At 41.9% G+C, this 23,309-nt stretch overlaps 1 protein-coding gene across 2 annotated transcripts in view; it reads right to left on the reverse strand.

Annotated features, from left to right (window-relative positions):
• notch1b (notch receptor 1b) overlaps positions 1-14,819 on the reverse strand; it is a 43,290-nt gene extending 28,471 nt beyond the window's left edge. For both annotated transcript variants that reach the window (XM_073465678.1, XM_073465677.1), the window contains exons 1-3: positions 14,603-14,819; positions 13,839-13,920; positions 117-379 (exon numbers count right to left, since the gene is read on the reverse strand). In XM_073465678.1, coding sequence (XP_073321779.1) covers positions 117-379; positions 13,839-13,920; positions 14,603-14,660 — 403 coding nt within the window. In that variant the 5' untranslated portion in view covers positions 14,661-14,819. The remainder of the gene's footprint in view (positions 1-116; positions 380-13,838; positions 13,921-14,602) is intronic.
• Positions 14,820-23,309: the final 8,490 nt, after the last annotated feature.

Consider the following 23,309-nt stretch of genomic DNA (forward strand, 5'->3'; position numbering starts at 1 on the left):
TATAGGCAGATCTGTATGTTTTCTATCCTGCTGATCACCTTGTGAACCTACTGATATGTCTTCAACTAACGCTCAAGTTAGACACCACCTTCTGTCATAGTACTGCTGTGTGTTACCTGACCATCCAGGCGGGCAGCGGCACTTGTACGTCTGGAGGCTCTCCAGCTCGCAGGTGCCTCCGTTATGACACGGCGAGCTGATGCAGACATTGTTGACAGGTGTCAGGCAGCGACGGTCGGTGAAGCCCAGTTTGCAGGTGCAGCTGAAGTCTACTGTGTTCTCCTTGGTCACGGCCCGACACGTGCCGCCGTTCATGCATGGCGAGGTGGTGCACGGGTCACGAAACTGGCACCTGCTTCCCACGTATCCGTTCTGGCAACTGAGAAGAAGACGAGAGGAGTGGTCAGTGACATTTTTTGCAGCCATTGACGGGTGAGGAATGAAAGCGTTACCTTTATGATTCCCTCAGTTTACTTGAATTTTATCTGAAATTTTGAGTATTTAATGTTTCTTCTTTAAATGGCGAAAAAGCTCAAATAACTCAAATTATTGTGCAGCTGATCTCCCTCCTCAACTTCATCAATACGTAGACACGTTATTTTTGTAGAAAGAAGAACTAAGATTGCATTGCTGACTAGTTGATTGAACGTCTATTAGATATCAACCTGCGAAATTCTCTGAAAATCTAACCACCCCTTTAAGTAATTAATGACTGAACAAGCCACCGTTATACCATCATGAATGCAAACAATTTAATAACAACCTAATAAAATCCTTCTATCTACAAGATATATTGGTCTACTAATAAATGTCCAATCTTAATTTATTTTCCTCATTTAAAATTAGCATTACAAAGAGCAGTCTTGGTCAAATCCTCTTCAGCCCAGCACTGATTGAAGAGTTCACAGGGGTAAAACAACATCTCAGACTAGCAAGGGTCATCTCTTTGTGCAGTACTGTGCTGAAACGTCAGCTGCCTGTGTAACAGCCGTCACCAGTGGGACTAACTATCCATTTATCTCAAAAGATGGTCCTGCCCTGCTGTTTTTACAGCGCGGCAACACGGCCATGAGAAACTATGCTTTAAACAGGACATTCGTCTTTCCACCGTCACCCCCCTGCAAACAATGTGTTTCAGGCTCTAAACCAGAGCAGAGGAGGGGGACAAACGCCTGTGATGTTTCTCGCAGGTTGCGTCTGAGTCATAAAACGCTGCTCGGACCCCAGCAAAGGAGTTCCCAGAGAGGGAGAGAGAGAGCTGCTGCAGATCACAGGGACACATTCACACATTTACAATTACAATGAGAGGACCTGACGGGTGTCCCCTGAGGATACGCACGGCTCAACAAAGAGGCCACACACACACAGAGCAGGCACACACTCATACCTACACAGCGTGCAGTCTTTTACACACAGACACAAAGGGAGGTTACGCACGAAGATTACGCACAGGAACTCCGTACGTTTACGTTCACGATACTGTAGGTGGTCAGGGAAGTGAAACTCAGGCTGAACAGTACTGACACTTCTTGCACCTTTAAATGCAGTCTGAACACAAGCAGTTGCGCAAGAACTTTTTCATATAACTGACTCATTTACTTTCTTGCCAGGAGGTACAAGATTGATACCACTCTTATGTCTTACGTTAAATAAGATGCTACAGGCAGCAGCCGGTTAGCTTAGCTTAGCATAAAGACTGGAACAGGGGGAAACAGTTGTCAAAAAGTTACGAAATCTGCCTACGAAGACATCTAAGGCTGAATAATTAACACAACAAAACAAAGTGTAAATAAGACAAATTGTGCTGTCATGGGCCTTCTGTATGTGGGACTATTTCTTGGCCTGGAGGCAGTCACTTCCTGAATACACAGGAAGTTCAACTATTCCCTGAATGTGAGGATGTGCTGATTTCCCCCCTTAAACTCAACCTAATATGAAAGTCTTTTTGGACTGTTGGACTTAGCATTTTTTCTACAAACAAGACAATCTGCGAGGGAAGAGTTTGATCAGGCATTCACTTCCAACTGGTTGCACTTGACAGCTTCAGACTGTACTACACACACATTTCAGTCAGCACCAAAAAGTATTGAGATCCAATACCTAGCCCTATTTACAAATCGGTTCGACAGCAAACCCAACCACATCAGACATGCTGCATTAAACCCTCCCTGCTGCCACATTCCCATATTCATCACCTTCAGAGATTCAATACTGTTGTCAACAACTCTGGGTGGCCACGGAGGCTCGGTCATTACAAAAACAAAGCATCTACTCAATAGCTGAGGGGATGAGAACAAAAAAAATCTGCACTATTTGGAATTCTTGTTCCTAATCCATCCTTTCCAAAAAGTCGAGACACAAGAAAAGCAGCCATCATGACACCCTTCAGCAGCTCTCAGGGCTGAAATGCGCTCACTTTGACCCTTTTGTCAGCACTCATTCATCCTGAGGACAAGGCGGCATCTATGCCACAGCGTTTGAGCTGCAAGCCAACATTATGGGAACTTCAAAGCACCGTGCCACCACCTCAATGCTCGGTATTCTTCCCTCCCCAGAGAGGATTTGCTCCAGCATCAGACAAGGAACGGGAAGAGGATGAATCGGAAGACAGAGGGGCACAACCTCTGTCAAGACACATGAAAGATTTGGAGTGGATTCCCTGCACAGAGGATATTACACAGGAATGTGCAGAAATAAAAAATGTATAAGGCCTTGTCGCTTTATTATGGCACAAACTTGAGAAAATAACTGATCTGTGTAATTATCGTTGTTGTTTTAATCTCACAGAGAAACAACATTGTGAATAAAAACATCCTGCAGACATCAAAGGGGCCTTCCCACAACATTAAAACCCGCCGTCACTCTCAAATACCTGACCAGAGCCAGCAAGTCTGTTAGCCCTGAGGGGCTGGCAGGACCATGTCCCCAAACATTCCCAGGGGGTCCAGTATGTGTGTGTGTGTGTGTGTGTGTGTGTAAATGGGGACCGAGCCGTGGCCCCTCTGTAGGGACAGGCGTGTGTTTAGACAGGGTCTCCCTCTCAGGGGATTATGCAGCCTTAGGACTGTGGTAAGGAAAAGAAAACATCACATGCTAGGCTGCCCGCTGCATAAACAGTAGTAGTGAGTGCTGGCATGTCGGAGAGCAGAGTGCTACCTTGGCTGAGTGTCATTTAGCCCGGGATCATTGTAGCATTAGCGTCAAACAGACAGTGGTGTCAGAATCTAAAAGTCAAATAATTTAATGCAAATAAAATCCCAAGTCAAGTTAAATATTAAGTTCATAGTCAAGTAATTATACAGCTCAAAATCACTAATTTCCTCAAAGGGCTTTTTTAATCTGCTTCATATGACTCTGTCATTAGACGCTTCGTTTAGACAAGGAGAAATTCCCCCGAAAAACGTCAACGATAGTGACATAGATTCAGAGAGAAAAAGAAGAGTAACACACAAGAAACATATTCTTCAATATCCAGGATCAATACAGGCCCTGATACCGACTGGATCGACTGGAACTGGATCGATCAGACATGACTGGTGCTGACTCGAATGCTTCAAAGCTTCTTTCGCTGCCATGGCAAAATGTTGTGAAGTTTTTTTGTTTTGTGTTTTTTAAAGAGGAAGGAGACATTGTGTTGCACCAAAAAAGACAAGAGGTAAAAACTGATAAAGACCTAGTACTTCAACTCTTTTATGGTGTTAGTCTCAAAATCTGCACATAAAATATAAATATTCTGAGTGTGCACATGACACGAGCGCACAGAAAAAAAAAAAAATGATGAACGCAAGCTCGACTGTAACACCGTAAACGAAACTGCTCAATAATTGCTCGCTTGTCAAGATGACTTTTGAGACTATAGAGGCAGCTTACTAAAGCTTCGTAACCCAACAAATGTATTCGGGACAGCTCTAGACATGACCAATCCACATTAAACATCAACCTAACACACAATATATGCACCATATTGATTCCTTGTCTATAATACTGTCTTACTGAGTTCCACACAATGAGGTGGCTGTAACAAGGATTTGAAATTTGTGAAAAAAGAAAGCAATGGCATCTGATCAGTAGTCAGGATTATGAATCGAGGAATAAGTCAGGGAATAGTCAGATCTTTACACATTGCATGCTCATGCTGACTAACCAAACCTTAACTATCCAACATACTCCAGTCTATGCTGTGTTTGTTACACTTTATTTTTATTTTTACATTTTTGTATATTTTGTTTTTAATGCTTTCACTTCTAAACCTATCTGTGTGTTTGCTAATGTTCCTCACTTGGTCTTTTTGTTTTATGTAAAGCCCTCTGAGGCATTCCTTGTGACATTATTGACTTGTGACTTGACTCGACTAAACCCCAGCTGATCTGTGGTAATTCATAAAGGAAGCCTCAACAACAATACTGTAAAGCTCGCTGCTGTTTAGTGGGTGTCAGTGGAGAGAAGCAGCAGATCCGGCTGCGAGAAGGCCAGTCAGTCCAGTTCAAGTCCCAGCGGTGGCGGGTGCTGAGGTCGTGAGGCGCCACACGAGCTCGCTGGAAAAAGGCCGCAGGGAGCAGGTGCGCATGTTAATGAGGAGACAACAGCTGCTGCCCCGGCCATTCACCCCCCCCTCCCCCCCCCCCTCCCCCCTCCTCCCCCATCCCTTATCCCACCACTCTGCCTCCTTCCTCTCCATGGCACCCCATCCTACTACTGTCCTCAAGCCCAGACAGAGACTGGGGCCATGCACTACAAAAAAAAAAGAAATAAGCTTATTATCTTATGTATTAGTCTGAGTTAGTCATTTTGAGGGTCGTTTTTTTTAATGCAACTGAGTTGATCTGAGTCTTCAATCAGGGCAGAAAGGAGGATGTATCTATGAACGATCATTCAATTAATATGAAATCCATTTAAACGTTTCGATGTTTCATTTCGAGGTTATCAGTTTTTTTTTTTTACTTTGCACACAACACTACATTAAAGGACATCTTGAGTTGGACATTTTTTACAGTGTTGGTATCTGAATGGCCGCCCCCCCCTCCCCCTTTCCCTCACTACTTAGCAGAGAAATGAAGAGCGAGAGAGGAGGAGAAGAGAGAGGGAGAGAGAGTGAGAGCGAAGGATGAGTGGCTCCATTGTTTTTCTCCCCCATTCAGAGTTGACCACAGGCCGGGGCATATTCAGCTGTCGCACCTCCTCTCTTCCTTCTCTTTCCCCTCCTCTCTCTCGCTTAAAAAAATCTCTGAATCTTCTTTCATTATATGTGGCTCATCCCGAAAATTTTCCCCCTCTTTTTCTCATTATTGGTTTCACTTCCTCTGCTCAAAGCCGCGTGGTTGCTGGCATCCGCTCGCTCCCCTCTGTGCACCTTCGTTCCCTCCAAACCCCCTCAACCCCGCCTCCCCCTTCAACCCCATTTCTTTTCATTTGTAAGACACCGCATTAGGATTTATAAGTCTCAACTGACTCCCCCAAAAACCTTCTTCCAAGTCACTCCGGGCTGCAACTTTTCCGTGGTCTGTGAAAAGCTTCAAATCCAAAACAAGCAGTGGGACAAACAAAGGAGTCTCAAAGAAAGGATATTTGAACTGGTTGGGTCGGGTTTTTTCGAGGGGAGACAGACAGAAAGGGGTTGCCAGATCAGAAGGAATTTTGGTGTTTACTCCAAAGAGTCTCCTGTCCTGATGCTTAACTGGCAACCTCACTTTATGTCCCCTGAAAAATCTCCACACCAGCTTTGAAACCGGGCGTCTGCCCCCGCAAAACAGCCCAGCCTCTCACACCGAGGCCCGAAAGGCAAACAGAAAGAGCCCCTGCGCCCTTACCTCTGTGCACGTGGACACGCTATCCAAACACACTCTGGCTGAGGTGCTAGCAGTAAGTCAACTGTAGCACACGCTAGGCAAGAAGGGTAACAGTTTGCTCTTTAACTTGGCAGGAGCCCGTCAAATACATGCTCGGCACAAAACAGCTTTTTTACAGGCATCGAGCTTAACTGCCTCAATGAGAGCACAGACGTATAAAGGAGGGGAGGGTAAGACAAAAGATATTCAACGACTCTTTTATGGCTGTATTCAAAACAAACAGAGCAAACAGCTGCTTCAACAAGAGAAATCTGGAGGCCTGGCGAGCGGGATAATCTCAACAGCAGCAGGTAAACTGGGCTGCTGGAAAGGTAAATAAAGAAGACATGAAAAAGAGGGGCACAAATCAGAAGCTGAGCAAATATCAGGTGTTTGGGAGGTATCGTGTAACCGTAGGACAGCAGTGGAATTATCTCCGCGGTAAGGACGATACTGTTATTATCTCCTCTGTCATCCCTGCCCCAGTAGCCCCCATTGTTCTCCTCTGCGCTCACTTCTTCGCCGTCTCTTCTTCTATTGCTGCCGCAGTAGCCCGTGGCAACAGGTCCGCGACACTGATGGGATGCATAACAGGGCCGGGCGGCGGCTCGAGCCTGCAGCAGATGTTGTGGTGACATCTGACCCTCGGCCAGGCGTCACTCTCTAAAGGGGCTTTCCTCAGTGTCGGGCCAATCTGCCATCTGCCATCTCTCTGAGGTCACACACAGATGGGGACAGAGGCTTTGAACGTAATATGTAGGCTACACATGTGCACTGTATACAAATAAAAACCTAGAATGAGCGTACAGAGATTTTGGCAGCCGTACGGGCCCCGATCTGAATCCATTTTAAGAAGCTTAGTGAATTAGGTTGTGCTTTTATTCAATTATTGTGCCATTTAAAGCTCTGTGAGAGACAGAATCAGTGTCTGCTTCCATTTCTGTAAATGAATAATTAGGATTATTTCAGGGTAATTCTTTGTTTGTCCGTCTCTTTCTAGATTTTAGCAAAAAAATAACATAAGACCTCTCTGGTTCAGGCTGTTAGTTAAAGGAAGAATTGCCATTTGGATCATATTTTCATAACAGGAATCATCATTGCAAATTATTTCTATCATTTATAATAACACTGTACTCGCCAAAGTGATTGCTAAGTTGGGGGAATGCATTGATATCTCAACAATAAAGTCATGAGCCATGAGACGACCGGAGAGTTTCATCAGGTTAAGGAAGATTACCCTTTTACACTGAAAATCTCACCTCACCTTCACTGCACAGGAAAAAAATGTGTGAGTTAACAAGTACAGAAAGTGCAGCAGGTAAAAATTGAACTAGGAACAAATAATTGATAAGCAGATAAGCAGAAAATGAAACTATTTATCTATTTGGGTAATTCATTAAAGGTGCAATATGTAAGAATTGGCCACATGTCAAATTCATACTCAAAATAAATAGGGGGCAGCATATCACCAGAGTACAAGCTAACTGCTGCTAAATGCAGCTGCCGTTAGCTAGTTAGCTAAGTTAGCCATGCAGCTAGCGGTTTGGACTGGGAGCTCGGGGACCAGAGTGTGTTCACACCGCTTGTAGGATTTTTGGACCAGGACGGGCTGGGGCTGTCTGGTTAGCACGCTAACTTCAGCGGATATCTTTGCAACACAACACATAGACATCATTATGTTAAAATTGCAATTTTTTTCTGTTGATAATTTTAGTCAATTCTGAAACATATTCAACTAAAATTCAGTCATTGGGTTTGGCTTCCTTCTCAGCTATCTCTGTGAGGACATTCTGCTTTTTTGTGTATAGCATAATGTTAAAATGAATATCTCTGGGTGTTTGAGTTGGATGCATTAAAGAACATGCTTGCATTTTGAGCTTTAGGAAATTGCAATCAGCTTTTCTCACTAATTTCAGACTTTTTATGGACCGATGATTGATTGATTAATGTTGAAAATCATTGGCCTGTTAATTAATAATGAAAATAATCATTAGCTGCAGCCATAGTAAGAAGTCAGTGGGTAAAGCATGATGGTTTTTTTTTTTTACAACATGCAGTTTTGGTAATACTTTTTGCTTTTGCTTTCTCTTCTCAGACTTTAATTTAGCACTGTTGCCAGGTTCCCAGATGTCAGAGAGGAAGTCCAAAAAGATATAAATAAGATCAAGTTGTAATAACCTTGAGTTATGCTCTAACACTGCTATTTAAAAATATGTGTCTCTCAGGTGTCTCCCTCCCTCCCTCCCTCCCTCCCTCTTTGGTGAGAAAGAGTTTTCAGTCAGGAGTCAAACTGTGTTAGTGGAGCATGTTTGTACCTATGCCCCCCTCCCCTCGTCCTGCTCTCTCTCCACCACCCCTTCTCATTTCCTGGCTGTTTGGTTCTGTGCCTGAGCTAAGTCCCCTTTAGTCTTGTCTGATCTGTTTTAAAAGCATTGCCCAAGGGGGCCTCTCTCCTCTCCTTTCCTCCACACTTCCCTCTCTTTTTACGCCCCCTCTGTCTTGTATTTTCCCAGCAGCATATAGTGGCTGACCACAGTGACAACTGTGCCGCCTCTGGGAGAGAAAATCAACACTATAAAACGCTCGCTTACATTCAGCTTCAATCACACAAATCGAGTCTAGTGAAATAAAAATAGCTCTTCCACTAAAACCAAAGCTGGCACAAGAAACAGGGTTGTTGTTTGTTGTGGAACCGAAACCAAAGTTACCACCAAATCCCCACTGGCTACAGAAATTACAGGGGAAGCACTGCCCCTCTTTCCCTCTCCTTACATCCATCCTTCTTTTCCTTCCTCTCTAATCGTACAGGAGAGCTGACCTGGCCAGCCCACATCTGGCAGACTTCATTAGAGACCCTGTTTATTTGGGAGCATTATTATTATGGACACAGCCCATGGGAAAGGTCGGCTCTCCCGGGGACTGTGTGTGTGTACATGTCTTCAGAGTCATAGCAGCTCTAATGACTTCTGCCACTGCCTACTTTACGAGGCTGGGAACCACTTTAAGGCTTTACGGCTGTCTGAAGGTGTCGTGGAACCGGACACCACAGTTGTTACTGTACACGGCGACTTCAAGGTTTGAGCCAAAGTGTCCCATCACTACATCCTCCGAGCGCCCAATTGTCCCTCGTAAATCATGGCGAAGATCAAACTGTTAGTGAGCTTTACATTTTTAGATTTCACATGCTGTAACTGGTGAACGTGCCTCGCAAGCTGGTGTCCGTTCGCTCGGCTACAGATGTATTCAGCAGGGGGAAAAACACTGTCGTCATGGTATTTAAAAAGTTGGACAACTTTGTTTTAGACCTACAGAACGATAAGTCAATCTAGTGTTAGCTGCCTGTGCAAGTCACTTTCCAACAATGCAGGCCTATGTTACAGATAGTTAGCAGTCAAGTACTGACAGCTAACTCTAGCAGCACTAGCTGTGGGCTACAACTTCCACATCCATTATTTTAGTCCTATATCTGTCAAATTTTGGCAACTTGGCACCATTAAAAGTTGGCCGAATCAGCTATTATTAGTTCCTTTATTGAATGCACCCATAGATGTACAGACAACTGTCACTGGATTACTTAAACCCTGAAGAAAACCTAAAAATGAGAGGATTCTTAGGCTAGTTCTGCACTTACAGTGTAAGTATTTATTTATTTATACATATTGGAATTAATTGACACATATTTGTGATGGACATCATATTAGCTGGTGGATTAAAAGGTGTAAGTCACACTATCTTATAAAAAATATGTGTATCATATAAGCATGTAAAGGATTTTGGACTCAAATCCACCTCAAACTGTGTCTTTTCCTCAGCCTCTCCTTCTTCTAGTCAATCAAAAACAGTACTATGTCTAAAAAAATGTGTCTTAGATAAATTCTTGTATTATTTAACCCCCAAGAGAAGTCCATTAGATCCTCCCAGACAGTCCTGGCTCACAAACTGCGACTTGTCACGAGCGGACACGCTTTGAGAAATTCCCTGAGTAACAGATGCCGTGATTGCTATCAGTCTTTGGATCTGTTTTGCTGCTTAAGTGACCAACGTGCTCTGTTTCACTACAAAGGCATCACACTCCATTCTCCTAAATATCCTGTGAGTGAGTGTATATCAAGCAGCGAGAGTGACTGAGAGCTAAAAGCACACCTGGCGGACAAAGTCGATCTGTTCCTGTGGGGAGCTGAATGGGCAAAACCACAAGTAATCATGGGCATTATGGAGCATGCTGCTGTGTGGGTGAGTGCACGTCCCTCTCAGTTGTTACACAATAACCCACAGACAGGTGGTCTGGCTGAAAGAAAAAAAAGAAATGAGGAAGTGTGGTTTGGAGTATGCCAAGTGTCTTTGTCTCACACACACACACACACACACACACACACACACACACACACACATATTCTGACTGTCAGTCCTCTCAGCCTGCAATCAAAGTTTATGTGATTTGTCTTGGCATATGCCAACCAGGAAGGCTCGAATATCACTAATCCTCGGCGCTGAGGTTGCCCGCCACCGAGTCACTTCATTCAGCCCGAACACTCGACGATCAGCCCTCTCACCAGCCGGACTCTTGCCAAAGGGAACCCAACACCGGCAGCAGCGGCCATATAAAAGCCTCACGCTGTGTGTTTCTCGTTTGTGTGATGATATGATCAGATACGGCACCTTTTCTTCCCTCAGGCCACTCCAAGGCTGTTTCCTGACTCTGAATGGAGGTGTGGGAGGGGAGGGTGGGGTGAGTGGTGTGTGTGTGGGGGGGAGGAGGTTGAGATAGACTCATCTGACCGGAGCAAACAGAGGTGCCATTAAGGAATCCGCCAAACCGGACAGACAAGGGCTCACTTTCATTGAAGTGGATGTGTACTGTAGCAGTCACCGCACATAGCAGCAGGGAATTAAAGACTCTGTTATCTGATGTTAACACAGATAAATCAGAAAATCCTGATTTAAGATCTCTCTTTTTTTTTAATCTTGAAAAGTTTGCCATCCGCACGTTCAAACATTGAAAAAACATCGATCACATTAATATTCTACACTCACGTCGACAAAAAATAAATATATGTCCACAACGATGCCTTTGATTTGCAGGACAAAAATAAGACTGTTAGAAGTGATGCAAAGTAGGTAAGCACATGAAAACGTATTTCAGTCAAACCTCAGTACTTTTAAAAAAAGTGTCCAATATGTATTTGTAGGAGGGCGGCAACTAACAATTATTTTTTAGATTAATCTAAATCCCAAAACCCAAAATGGCGTCTTTAAATGTCTCGTTTTGTCCTCAACTCAATGATATCCAGTTTACTGTCGTGGAGGAGTAAAGAAACCAGAAAATATTCACATTTAAGAAGCTGGAATCAGAGAGATTTTACTTTTTTTATTCTTTTTTTATCTAATGTGTAGCATAAAGTATTGAAAGCTGTCAAGCATCAAATGTTAGGTATGGATGTGTGGAGAGATTTACTTATCTATTGTTCAGGTATTTACACATATGAAAAATGCCACATTATTGTCCAATGGGATGCAGGAGTCAAGAGTTTATTAAAGGTCCTCCTCAGGTCTTTGTATCCAACAGAACAAGTCTAGGACAGTCTAGAGGAATTTCTGCGGTATGCTTGCATCCTTCCAGATTGGCCTAATCCCTACAAACTCCAGCCTAAATCCTAACAACTCTTCACAATGTGACTTTCTGCCGTCAACAGGCTGCCAGAAATCAGTTTTATGTTTTCATCACACTTACTAACTGATGATGAGGGTATGTGATCTCTCCGCAGCGTCCTTCCTCACCCCCGCCCGTCATCTCTCATCTCTCTGGGCAGAGAGAAGCTCTGCTTTGATTCTGGCCATTGTGCCACTGGAATTTGGGAGTTATTTTTCCTGGTCTGGATTGGCTCGACTCTGTCACTGCTCTCTCCTGCTGCCAAGCCTGTGCTGTAAATGAGAGGCCTCCTCGAAGCTCTTTGGAGATAAACTTCAGTCAGGATCTCACTGGGCCAGATATGAGGAGGAGACGGTATTTATGGTATGGCATGTCGAGTAGGCATCTCTGTCAGACTATATAAAACTGAAGCGTCCAAAGACACTTACTTGACCTCGAACGTGCCACTTGAGTTCAAGAGCGGCAGCTTTTGATTGAAGTGAAACCAAATCATAATTCTGTCAAGAATGAAGTGAGGTTCTGCTTTCACTAGGAATCACTCAAATATCCTTCATCAAGCCGAACAGGACAACAGATAACTAATAAAAAAAATATATCAATTAACCCTTTACTGCATCAGTCACGTAATACACTTGACACTGTCAGGCCTTTGACACTTTTGTTTGGAAAGTTACAATGAACAGGAAAAACCTTGCATTAAGCTTTAAACAGGATCCACCTGGTTGCAATCATTTCTTTCACTTCAGCTTTCAATCCCTTACACGGCCAACTGTGCCGCTGCACAAGAGTAGCAGCATTGACTCATCGATCTTGGATAACGCTCGAAGGAAGTTCATATAGAGGAGTAACGTTAGCAAACCTTTACAACAGTTTAAATTATCAGTTTAAGAGACAAAATTTCCATAAAATGGAAAAATAGTCCATAAAATGTCCCATCACAACTACCCAGAAATCAAAGTGGCTTCGACAAATGTCTTTTTTTAAGTTCAATCAAAAGTCCAAAGCCCAGAAAATCTTCTGTAAAGCTGGAACCAGAGAATATTTTGGTATTTTATCTCTACTTCTGCTTTAAATATTTGCCTAATGGATTAATCACTGATGGAAATAAATACATTTTTTGAGCTCTAAATTCCTGCTATGAATATTTTGCTGCTTAAACTTGATGAACTTGATGAACTTTTTCTCATTCCCAGCCCTCTGGTGGCACAGTGACACAATAAGAGAGCAACACACACACATTGTCACACTGAGCCCTGTGTGCCCGCTCAAACCTTTTCAAAACTGCAAGGATGTCCATCTCCATGTTTAATTGGAGAAGTCTAAGGAGGAGGACAGTGCAGGGTGCACAATGATGGCTTTGTGGCCCAATGAGGAGGTGGGGAAGGTGGGTCGGGGTGGGTTGGGGGGGGGGGGGGGGGGGGGGGGGTTGTGAGTGTGTGATTGAGGGGTGAATAACACAACCAGACCAAATTAAGATGTGGCGGGGGGCCAAGTATGGCTGCCCTGGTCTGGTGGTGCCGTAGCTGTGACCCGGTTGGCCCGGTGGTCACCGAGCTCTGCGACAGTAAGATGACACTGGCTGCTGCTTCTCATGCCAGGATGGAAATAGAGCCAAGCACAAAGTAGACCTATTGTTGCAAAATCGAGTTCTGGGCAGAGCTGAAGCCTACTGGTTTACACGAGGACGGAAAACAAACTCCAAATACAAAACTCCAAAGACAAAACGCAGGACTTGTCTTCATTTTTCAGCATGCTTAAAAACATCCAACCTATGCCATCTGTGCAGGGGAATGAGAGAGAGTGAGAGGGTTAGAGAGAGAGAGAGAGAGAGAGAGCGAGAGAGAGCACTGAGAGCCATTGAGGAGGGGACAAAATCCCAGAAGAGAGGAGGGGGTGGTAGGAGGACAGGGTCTGAGGGTCTCTCTGGGAAGCCTCACCCAGATTAGTCACACAGAATTAATCGCAGCAGAGAACAATGGTCGCCGAGCTTCTGGCAACCCCAGCTGTCGCTCCGTGAAAGAAAAGAAAAGCAAGATTTAAGGCTGCGAGAGTTTGGCTGCAGAGTGTGGTGGCAGCGACACACACACACACACACACACACACTGTTTCTCTCTCTCCCTCTCTCTCTCTCTCTCTCCCAGTGACCCCTGTCCTCATCAATGTCCACTCATTTCTGTCTCAGCTCTCTGACCATTTGCCTCCCAGAAATAGCAACACTGGCGTGAGCGCTCACGTGTCAGCCAAAAAATCAGAGTCATCCCAAACTCCACAGTCTCCCATGTTTCCCACAATTCATCTCTGCAGGTACTCCTCACCTTTTACTGGTTAAAGACACAGAGAGACACAGACGTCAAGCGACTTACTTGCACTCTCCGTTTCCGTCTGGACTTGCTTGACACGTCCCCTGGTTCAAACACATCTCCGTGGGCATGAAGCATCTTAGACCTGCGAATGGAAAGTTTTAATGCACCTGCTGAAACTTTGAGGAACTTTTTTTTTTTTAGCAAGTCTGGAAGTAGCAAGTATCACAATGCAACACTCAATTATAAATAGCACAGGTAATGCTCCATAAATGTGGGATCTAGGTGTGACTCTTGCCACCTCAAAAGTGCAGTTTTTTGTGGTGAGCAGGGACTTGACACTGGTCTGGCAGATGCATGCTCCTCTCTGCAGCTGTCCCAAAAAGAATGAGCCATTTGGGGAGTAACACAGCTTTGCCATAATTAAAAAAAAATAAAATAAAACACTCACTGAGTGCAAACAGCAAAGGCATGTGTTTGCATACAAGTGAGAAAAAGGTGCTGGACAAGTGAGCAACAGCTGCCTGGGCATAGTAAAGAAAAAAGCATAAAATAAGGAGTGGGATGGTGAAAAGACACGTTTAGGGATAATGCCAACAGGTGCTTGAAGTCATAGAAATAAAAGTTGATGTAAATTAACTGTAAACCTGCAGGATGAGTCCAAAAACTTGGGTGAAAATTGCTACACTTAAGTTTAAGTCCAGCACTTTACAGAGCAAGTGAATGCAACAAGTTCAACTCGAACTTCCAAAGAGTAAATAAAGAAATAACCCACATTTTCTTGAGGCAGTAAACTACCCAGAGAGAAATCCCAGCCCGCCACTCACCTCGTGTTAGTGCTATCAGCGACAACAAGAAAGTTAGTTTCACAAAGAAAATATGCATTCCTTCTGGTTTAAAATGGTTGTACAAATCCACGTGGGTTTTCTCATAGATCCGATATGGTGTCTTCCTCTCCAAAAGAACAAAAACAAAACAAACAACTTTCAGTTCATCCTTGAGGAGTAGATCCACACAGAGAAAGTACAGCGCGTCTGTCTGTGAACTCCGAGCATGGGATGTTGTCACTTCAGATCCCGGCTTGGAAATGACTTGAGGGACTCACTCACTCCATCCGCTGCTCGAGGGGCGTTATTCTCTCTCTCTCTCTCACACACACACACACACACGCACACACACACACACACACACACACACTTGGACAATCACACAGTTGGAAACCCAGACAGGCACAAGCTGTACAACTTGATGAAAAGATATGTTTCCCGGGCGTTTTTCCCACACGTAGTGACTGATTAATCAACAAGTTTTGAATCATTAGTCCAGCAATTAGTCTGTGCCCTCACCTCACCTGTCATTAATGTCTTTAAGAAGTTAGCTTTCAGTGTGAGCCTCTTGAAGTTAAGAGTCTAAACAATGAGACATTAAAAAAGTCAAGCGAGCATGAATGTTTTAGATTCATGAAAAAAAAAAAAAACTTTTTTCAAACAGTAAATTAAACCGTTTGCTTTGAAATTGGTGGTAGCCTATTTTATGCTAAATGTATAGTTTATGCTTATATATTATTATTATTATTATTATTATTATTATTATTATTATTATTATTATTATACTGTAAGTTAATGGAGAGCTGAAGTCCCTTCCGGTGGACCCCATGGGACCTTATTTCAGAGAAACTTTGTATGGTAGTGACTGGAGAGAGACAAATAATTTTTTGATCCCGTTTGAATTGCGACGTGAATCACACATACGATGTTTTTTTTAATTTAAAAGGTAATTTTCCAAGTCACAGTTAGTCATAAAACGAATCATTTATAAGACTGAAAATATAAGACTGAAATAATAATGATATAGGATTGAAAATACATAATTATAAAGACTACACAGCCAACAGTCGCCTTAGTGACGAAGTCTCCTTTCACAGCACTGCAGTTATCAATATGCTCAGTTTTATTGTGATTTTTACCTTTTTTTGTACGTTTTCTGTGCCGAGTTGGCGGCCATGTTGGTGTTGGTGACGTGTTGAGTGAGACGATGTCGATGACGATGGTATTTTAATTTAATTTAACTACGACAAACTGCAACTTTATTGACTTGAAAAATTATCTAACTAACATAAATGGCATTTTTTGCATTTAAACACTAAAAAATAAAATCCACAGGAATTTTAGTCGTTAGTGACTGGTATTTTTAATTTCCTGCAGTACTGACATGAAATTGTTTCCAAATATCTACAATCACTCAGACGAGCACCTACAACTTCAACATAAATGTAGAAAACATTCACTTTGGCAACTTTTCCAGAAGTATGGAAAAGGATATGATAACATTTGTAACTGGGTTTTTTCAAGGATGAATTTCTGGGATGTTTTTTGCATGAAAACAGACATAATTCCAGTAAATGGAAAGAGAAACCAAATTGGCTAAATGCAGCATGAATCCAGAAACTCAAGCTTTGTGTTGTCTGTGTCATTTGTCCAACTCAGTCCTGCATCAGGGTAGCACAGCCTGACACAGCCTGAGAACCGGCCTGTTAGCAGATAGGATCTACTGCGATAAATAAATGCTGACAGTGAGTCTTATAAGTTTTCACTCAGCCAGCCTGCAGAGTCAGCAGATGGAGGAGCAGATTCCTGTAAGGTGGTTTGAGAACGGAGTACGTGCAGCTTCACACAGGTAACTGCTGTCATGCACAGGTAGACAAAACACGAGTCAGGAGTTAAACCACAGCTGTACTTTTCATTACTCTGCAACACATAGAGCTGCACCATATGAGAAAAAAAACATTGTGGTTATTTTTTACTTTTTTCTATTGAAAGGCATCAAAAAGCCACATTAAAATCTACTTTGATTCAGTGGCCTCAAACAATAAAACATGAAATTGTCCAAAGGTGGTGAATACTTTTTATAGACACTGTATTACAGGGATACAGTAGTGTAAAGCACTGACTGAGCTGCTCTGAAACTCCATCTTCATAGATTACTTTAAGATTGGTGTAGGATAAACGTTCTTGATCCAGTCATTCAGGATCATGAACCGCACGTAGGTGGTAACTGTCTCCTTCAACACAGACATTTTTTTATGATAGACCTCAGAGTGACACACAGACACTCTGCCAGGGACGTTACAGGTAAGACAGCTGCCAGAAAGCAAAAAGAAAAAAAAAGAAAAAAATCAAGCAGACGTTTAAACCCTGAGGGCAGACAGAGCGTAGGAGTGCTGGAAGAGGCAGCGATGGAGAAAAAATGTTAAGCAAGGGAGGTGGAGGTTACAACGAAAAGATCTAACTGTGTAACTGTGTCAGTTTGTTTACATGCATACTTATAACACGATTATAGTCCGATCAAGGCAGCACTGTAAGGGTATTGTGATGTAAATGTATCAGACTGGTTATCTTATAATCAGCTTTGGCTGTTTGGCTATTAACCCACCTAGATTTTAGGTCAATCAGTCAATCAGTGATTTAAGCACTTAGAGTAAAAGGATGAAGTCTGGTTTCATTTGCTGTTTTAAATCTACAGTTTAAAAAAAAAAGAAGTATGGCTAACCCTGGTGGCAAATTTGATTTGATTTGATTTGATTTGATTGAAAGTCCTGGAACAGCTGCTAAACAGACTTTGAGTTGAGATTGTTTTCAGATGATTGTTGCTCTCAAGGTCAAGAATGAAATCTGAACCAATGACAAGAAGTCCTTAAAACTGCTTGGACAAAAAAAAAAAAGCTGCTGATAAAGACTGGTGGATATTATCAAAAGCTTTGAAACAGCTAATAAATTGACCATGATATAAGATTGTCAACCAAATTAAACTAAATTCAATAAAAGCAACCATAATTAACGCTCATGACGTCCATCCTTTGTCTTTGAAATAAAGTCACTGTAAACTATGTATACATTTATATATGGAAATATATTATACATACAGGTTCAAGCCCACAGCTACAGAACATCAACACTAGTGCAGACAGACATTGCTAGGCACCGACGGGAGGAGAGCTCAGAGATTACTTTTAAACTTCCGTTATTAAAAAGCTGGTTTATCTTCCCTCCTGTTTATTAACCTGACTGCAGGAGCGATCCACACAGGTGACCTCCAGTGTCGTGTGTTTATGTGCTTGATTGTTGACTGGAGCTTGAGGGAAAAAAGTACCTCAAAAACATAACATTAGACGTTTGAAAAGAGTATTTTCAAAATGTTCAGTGAATGCTGCTTATATTGTTCCTTACCTGTAAACACCAACTTTCTATTTCCTGCTGGAAAAATGAACAGATGGTGTGTGGCCCCACTTGACATATTAAACACTTTCATGTCGACTAGGTCAGCCTGAGTCTCGACCCTGATCTCTCTTTGGTTGTATCAATTTACACTTATTGACTATCTCACACTCGGTCATCTCCCGGGTGAATAACCTGCTGCTGCACCACATTAAGATCACAGCTTTGCTCTGCGTCGGTTGTGGCAAATATAACAAACATTAACAAACTATTAGTCATTCCTCCCTCCTTCAGACAAAAGCTTATGAAAGCTGTAATTCATTGAAAACCTTATTGTGCTGTTGTTCATTGTTAGGAGAAGGGGGGAAATGTGTTTATTGTATCACATTGTGAGGTGGCGAGTAAACAGGATTTGTGTTGATTTCCTTCTCATTGTGTTGACCTGGGGGTTGGGGTCTGACCCCTCGACTGGTGCAGCACAGATGGAGAGACTTTATCAGCCGCAAAAAACAGAGACAGCTGCTCGGGACTGGATCACATCAGAAAATATACAGTATTATCTGTCTGAGAATCCATCAGCCCTCATCCTTTGATTAACACATTCGTAAGTATCATTATTTAGAGGCTATTATAGTCTAACATGGTGGGTTTAAGCTATGATCTGTATCATGCTAGCTATCTAATGAGGGATTACATTATATCTAATGCAAATGAGACGCTGTTATCTGGTATGATAGAAACTCAACAGTATTCTGCATGATGATTAAAGACAGAAAATTAAATTACCTGGAGACAGATTAATTGTTGAGTCTCATCCCCAGAGCTTCAAATACGGACGCTTTAGGTTGGCAGCTCAGGTCGGACGCCAGGAAGTTGCATTTTGTTGCTTTAAGATTGGTCTAAAAAATCTGCACACCTCATGTAATCAGTTCAGCAGCTATACAATGCATTTTATTCTCCAACTCTTATTTCCCTTGGATGTTTGACCTTCACTGAGCAGAATGAGAGTTTAAAGGTTTAAAGTTTCTCTGTATTCTCTTTAAAAAAAGTGATGAACATGAGTTTGAGATATCAGATTTGGAAGACAATCATCGTCCAGTTTGCAAATGATACAACTGTGGTTTGGAAATGTGAAACCCGCATGGCACATACATTGAGAGCAGACGTTTCCATGGTATAGGAAACATCTTGTGAAACTTCTGCTTTTTTAACGAGGGAGAAAGAGTAAATGTGTTTTAAAGACATTGTAAGACATAATTATTATTCATAACATTATATTTTAATGTCGTAAAAACGTGTGGATGGGACCTTTAAAGGAACAGGGCTGACTGATTTTCTCTTTCTTAAAGAGAGCAAATCAACAATTTGTCTCAGTAAAACTATTTTCTGTGTTTTCACGACCTCATCTACATCATATAACAATGAAATAACACACTAAAGTACGAATTAACTGTTTATGTCACAGTTCATGTGTAAGTTGGCCAGGTAGTGCTTAAGTGTCTTCAGAAATGCATCATGGGTACAATCAAATCTCTTTTAAAGCCACACATAATTTTGGTGCTAACTAGCTGCATTGAGTTTAGTTGTAGTTTATTTGACCATGTATATAATGCCAGTAAGTAATGATAATAAGATTATGCTATAGTTCCTGGTCAGATGTTAAAACAGTGCCCAAATAGGTGAATAACATGTTTTCCATGTTATTGTTTTTTTGTTTAGTTATTCTGTGATCTCAAAACCTGGTTTTACTCATACCTATCTCATATCGCTTTGCTTCACTTTAACAGAGAATATACTCCAATGTCCATGTATATAACAATCCCCTCAATTACTTTTTTTTTTTTAGCAATTATCCAGGCACTTTTCAAGCTCTTAAATGGTCACAGGACTGTGGCACATAATCATTCATGTATCCATTAACTCCTGATCTTTGGCTGCTTGCTGTGTTGATGACATAATATAAACTTGTTCAACGGCTGCACTCACTGTAGACCATGAATGAGCTTTCTGCCAAGAATGTACAATGTTAATATCACTTTGCATAAAAGATCTTCTGTTGCGCCTTTGAGGAAGAGTGTGGGTGGGCGCCGGGCAGCCTGCAGCAGCAGATGTGGTGTGCAAGGGACAAGTCGGGACATGTTTATGTAACTTACTGTCAAGCGAAGTACTGGGCTTGTATCCATGCATCTGATATGACAGGACTGAGGGGACAGCTGTGGACAACGGGCGTCTAATACAACGAGTATTAGATGCACTTTAAAGCCATGTGTTTACATTTGTGTTTGCAAACATTAGAGCAAAACAGGCCTGTATTTTGATTTATGGTGGGGTGAGAACAAAAGGAGCACACTGCCCATAGAAGTCCTACAGTTCAAACCAAAACCATTACTTACAAACATTACTTACATAGTGCACCTTTAATGCTTTCTAACTATATGAATGAATCATTTTAATGCAAAGTATTTACTCCCCGTGTGGCTTCTATCTGTTGGTTTTCAAATTTCGACCATTTTTCCAGAACACCTGTTGAGATTTGTCAGATAACGATTCATGTTAAAATTTTCACTGAAACATTTTGATATGACGTGTCTGCTTGGTGTGGCCTGAAAGAACAAAAATGAACCACAAAATGGCCACAAAAAAAGCAAAAAAAATCACCCAGAAATGTGATGTAAATCTTTACAATATGTTTTCAGTGCTTTTGACTTTAAGCATTACTTCTTCAAGTGGAAAAAAAGCCTCCAGGAGTGTCAATTTCTGTCAAACGCTCTTGAAGGATCATCAGAGAAGATTCTCCTTGTGAACACAAGTGACTCAAACAGATCATATACCCATTAACACAAGTGTGAACAACTGTCCTCTTCACAGTCACGCTTGACACCACACACACAGTACGATGTGTTTATTGTCTGTATAGCTCATCCCGAAAGGGTGTGACAGTTTTCCCGCCGACACTTACAGTAAATGACCCCTGAAAACTGAGCTGCTCTAATCCCCTCAGCCATCAACACACCAGCCTCCACAGTTTGGCCCCGAGCGCTGATTCGTCCTCTACAACTGTTGTGTTGACGTCTCCATTTAATGTCTAAGACTCTCCCACAGATGTTCACTGAGCGTCTTGAGGGGCCCCGGAGGATCCATACAAGTAGCCTCTTCAGATCCCTGTGGTCTTGTTTTCTTTCGTATCACCGAGCCATTTCTAATTATACTGTCTTGTTTACTACTTACACATTCACAGGCCTGTAACGAGCTTTATGGATGGGGAGAGAACTGACCCTCGTACCCTCTCGCCCCCTGAGGGACTCTCATTAGCTGGACAAGATTGTTTGGGTCTAGTTTGGATAAAGGTCTGTGTAGGACAATGAACAGTGTGGTCTACACTGCACCACTGTGTTACTGATTTTATCTTTCTGTTTTTGTGTTTTCTTTTGCTAATGTTTTATGTTTTTACTGTCTAATGTTAATTGATTTCACTTGTTAAGCACTCTGAGACCTTGCTCTGTGAAAGGTGCTTTATAAAATAAACTTTACTAACTTACCTATAGATAAAAGAGAGGCAAATTCCAAATTTGCCTCTCTCCAAAATGCCAATGTCCTTTATTTAATCCAAAGCAGCTCAACTGAACATCCTAGTCGGGCTGAGACTAGTTATTTATTTTAAGAAATGATTAATCTGCCATCAACATTCTTGATTATGGTTTAGTCTATAAAATGTGGGACAATCCTAAATATCCCCATTATAATTTCACAGAACCCAACATAACTTAGTTTATCTAAACTTCTTATACTATCTAACCAATAATCCAAAACCCAAAGACTTTCAATTTACTTTCGTAATGCCAAAGAAAAGCATCAAATCTTCCCTTTTAAGAATATAGATCCAGAAAATCTTCTGTGTTTTTGCGTCAATCAAGTTGCTAATTAATTTCTGTAATTGATTAATTGATCATTTCAGATCTTCTTCCTTGGAAACTTCCCGAGAGACATCACAAACCTGTGAGACAAAGATTTACCCACTTAAATAATGAATCCGTATCGTAGTTTCTAACCAGAAATAGACAACCATAATTAACACTTAATGGGCTTTCTAACTTAGGATCTGGGAGGGAAAACGTGTTGCACTGGGTTTTAATGTTGGCTCAAAGTATTTGTGGAGCACCATGATTCATCTTCTCACATTTTTTTTATTTCCAATAAATGAATCAAAGCAGTGCAGAAGAATCCTGCACAAAAGCTCGATCAGATCTTTTGTCTGTATTTCCTTTTCCCAGCAAACAGAGCTGGTGTGTTCAAGGCCGTTCCTCCAACACCAGCCGTTTGATTTATTGTTAAAATCTGCATCACATCCACCTCAGACAACAAGCGTGGTGTCCACTACGACACAAAGCATACCTGAGGGAAGGAAAATAGGCCATTGTATTGCGGCCGTATTATTTCCTTAGTGTTTCAAACGCGGATTAATGTATCCTGGTGTAGCTGTATTGTTCTTATCAGGGAGGAGGGTTTACTGACTTTATTGTTGAATCGTAGATTATGTTGCCCAATGTGAGGAAATGCAGGCGAGGGTCTTTGGCTCCTGTTTTCCTGCAAGGTTAAGGGAAGGAGGTAGCTGCTGAGAGTCTTCGCAGCAAATGTATTGTTGGGATAGTTTGGTGAACACTGAAGTCTCTTTTGGAGGCTATTTCATGTGTGGTAGATGTAAGAATAAAGATTTCAACCAATAAAACTATTTTCATGGTCATTCTTGAGCTAGCTATCAAAATGTCTGACTTTCTGACGTGTGTATGTCAATCAATCTAAAAAAACAGTTTACCTCTTTGACATTCAGGAGCATTCACATAAAACCTGTAACTTGAATTCATTTGAGTAGCAACTAGTGTCAAAACATTGATGAATATCAATACTGACTATTTGAAAGTGTTTCAACACTCACACACTTTTTGATGGTATATCATAGTTAAAAATTCCAGCATTGTGTCAACAGGAGGGACATGTGGTACATTTTTTCTATATCCCTAATAATTTGTCATGTACCTCTTGTGTGTTGAGTATGTAAAGATCATGAAACAAACTGACAAAAGAAACAGTTCAAACACTGCAGGGTTAGGGTTATATCCACTTATTTAATTTAATGACCCATCTGACTGGTCTAAAGAAGAGCAGTGTTGCTAGAAACGTCTACTTTGGTGCATAAAATAAGTGGATACTGGAGCCCTGACGTGTGCCCTTCTTTGGTTGGGATGTGTCTATATACAAATGTATTATATAAAAATCTAAAGTAATATTCCCAGTTTAGCATCTTTCTCAGAAATGAGTGATT

This window comes from Pagrus major, chromosome 5, assembly GCF_040436345.1.
Source record: "Pagrus major chromosome 5, Pma_NU_1.0".
Classification (NCBI taxonomy): Eukaryota; Metazoa; Chordata; class Actinopteri; order Spariformes; family Sparidae; genus Pagrus; species Pagrus major.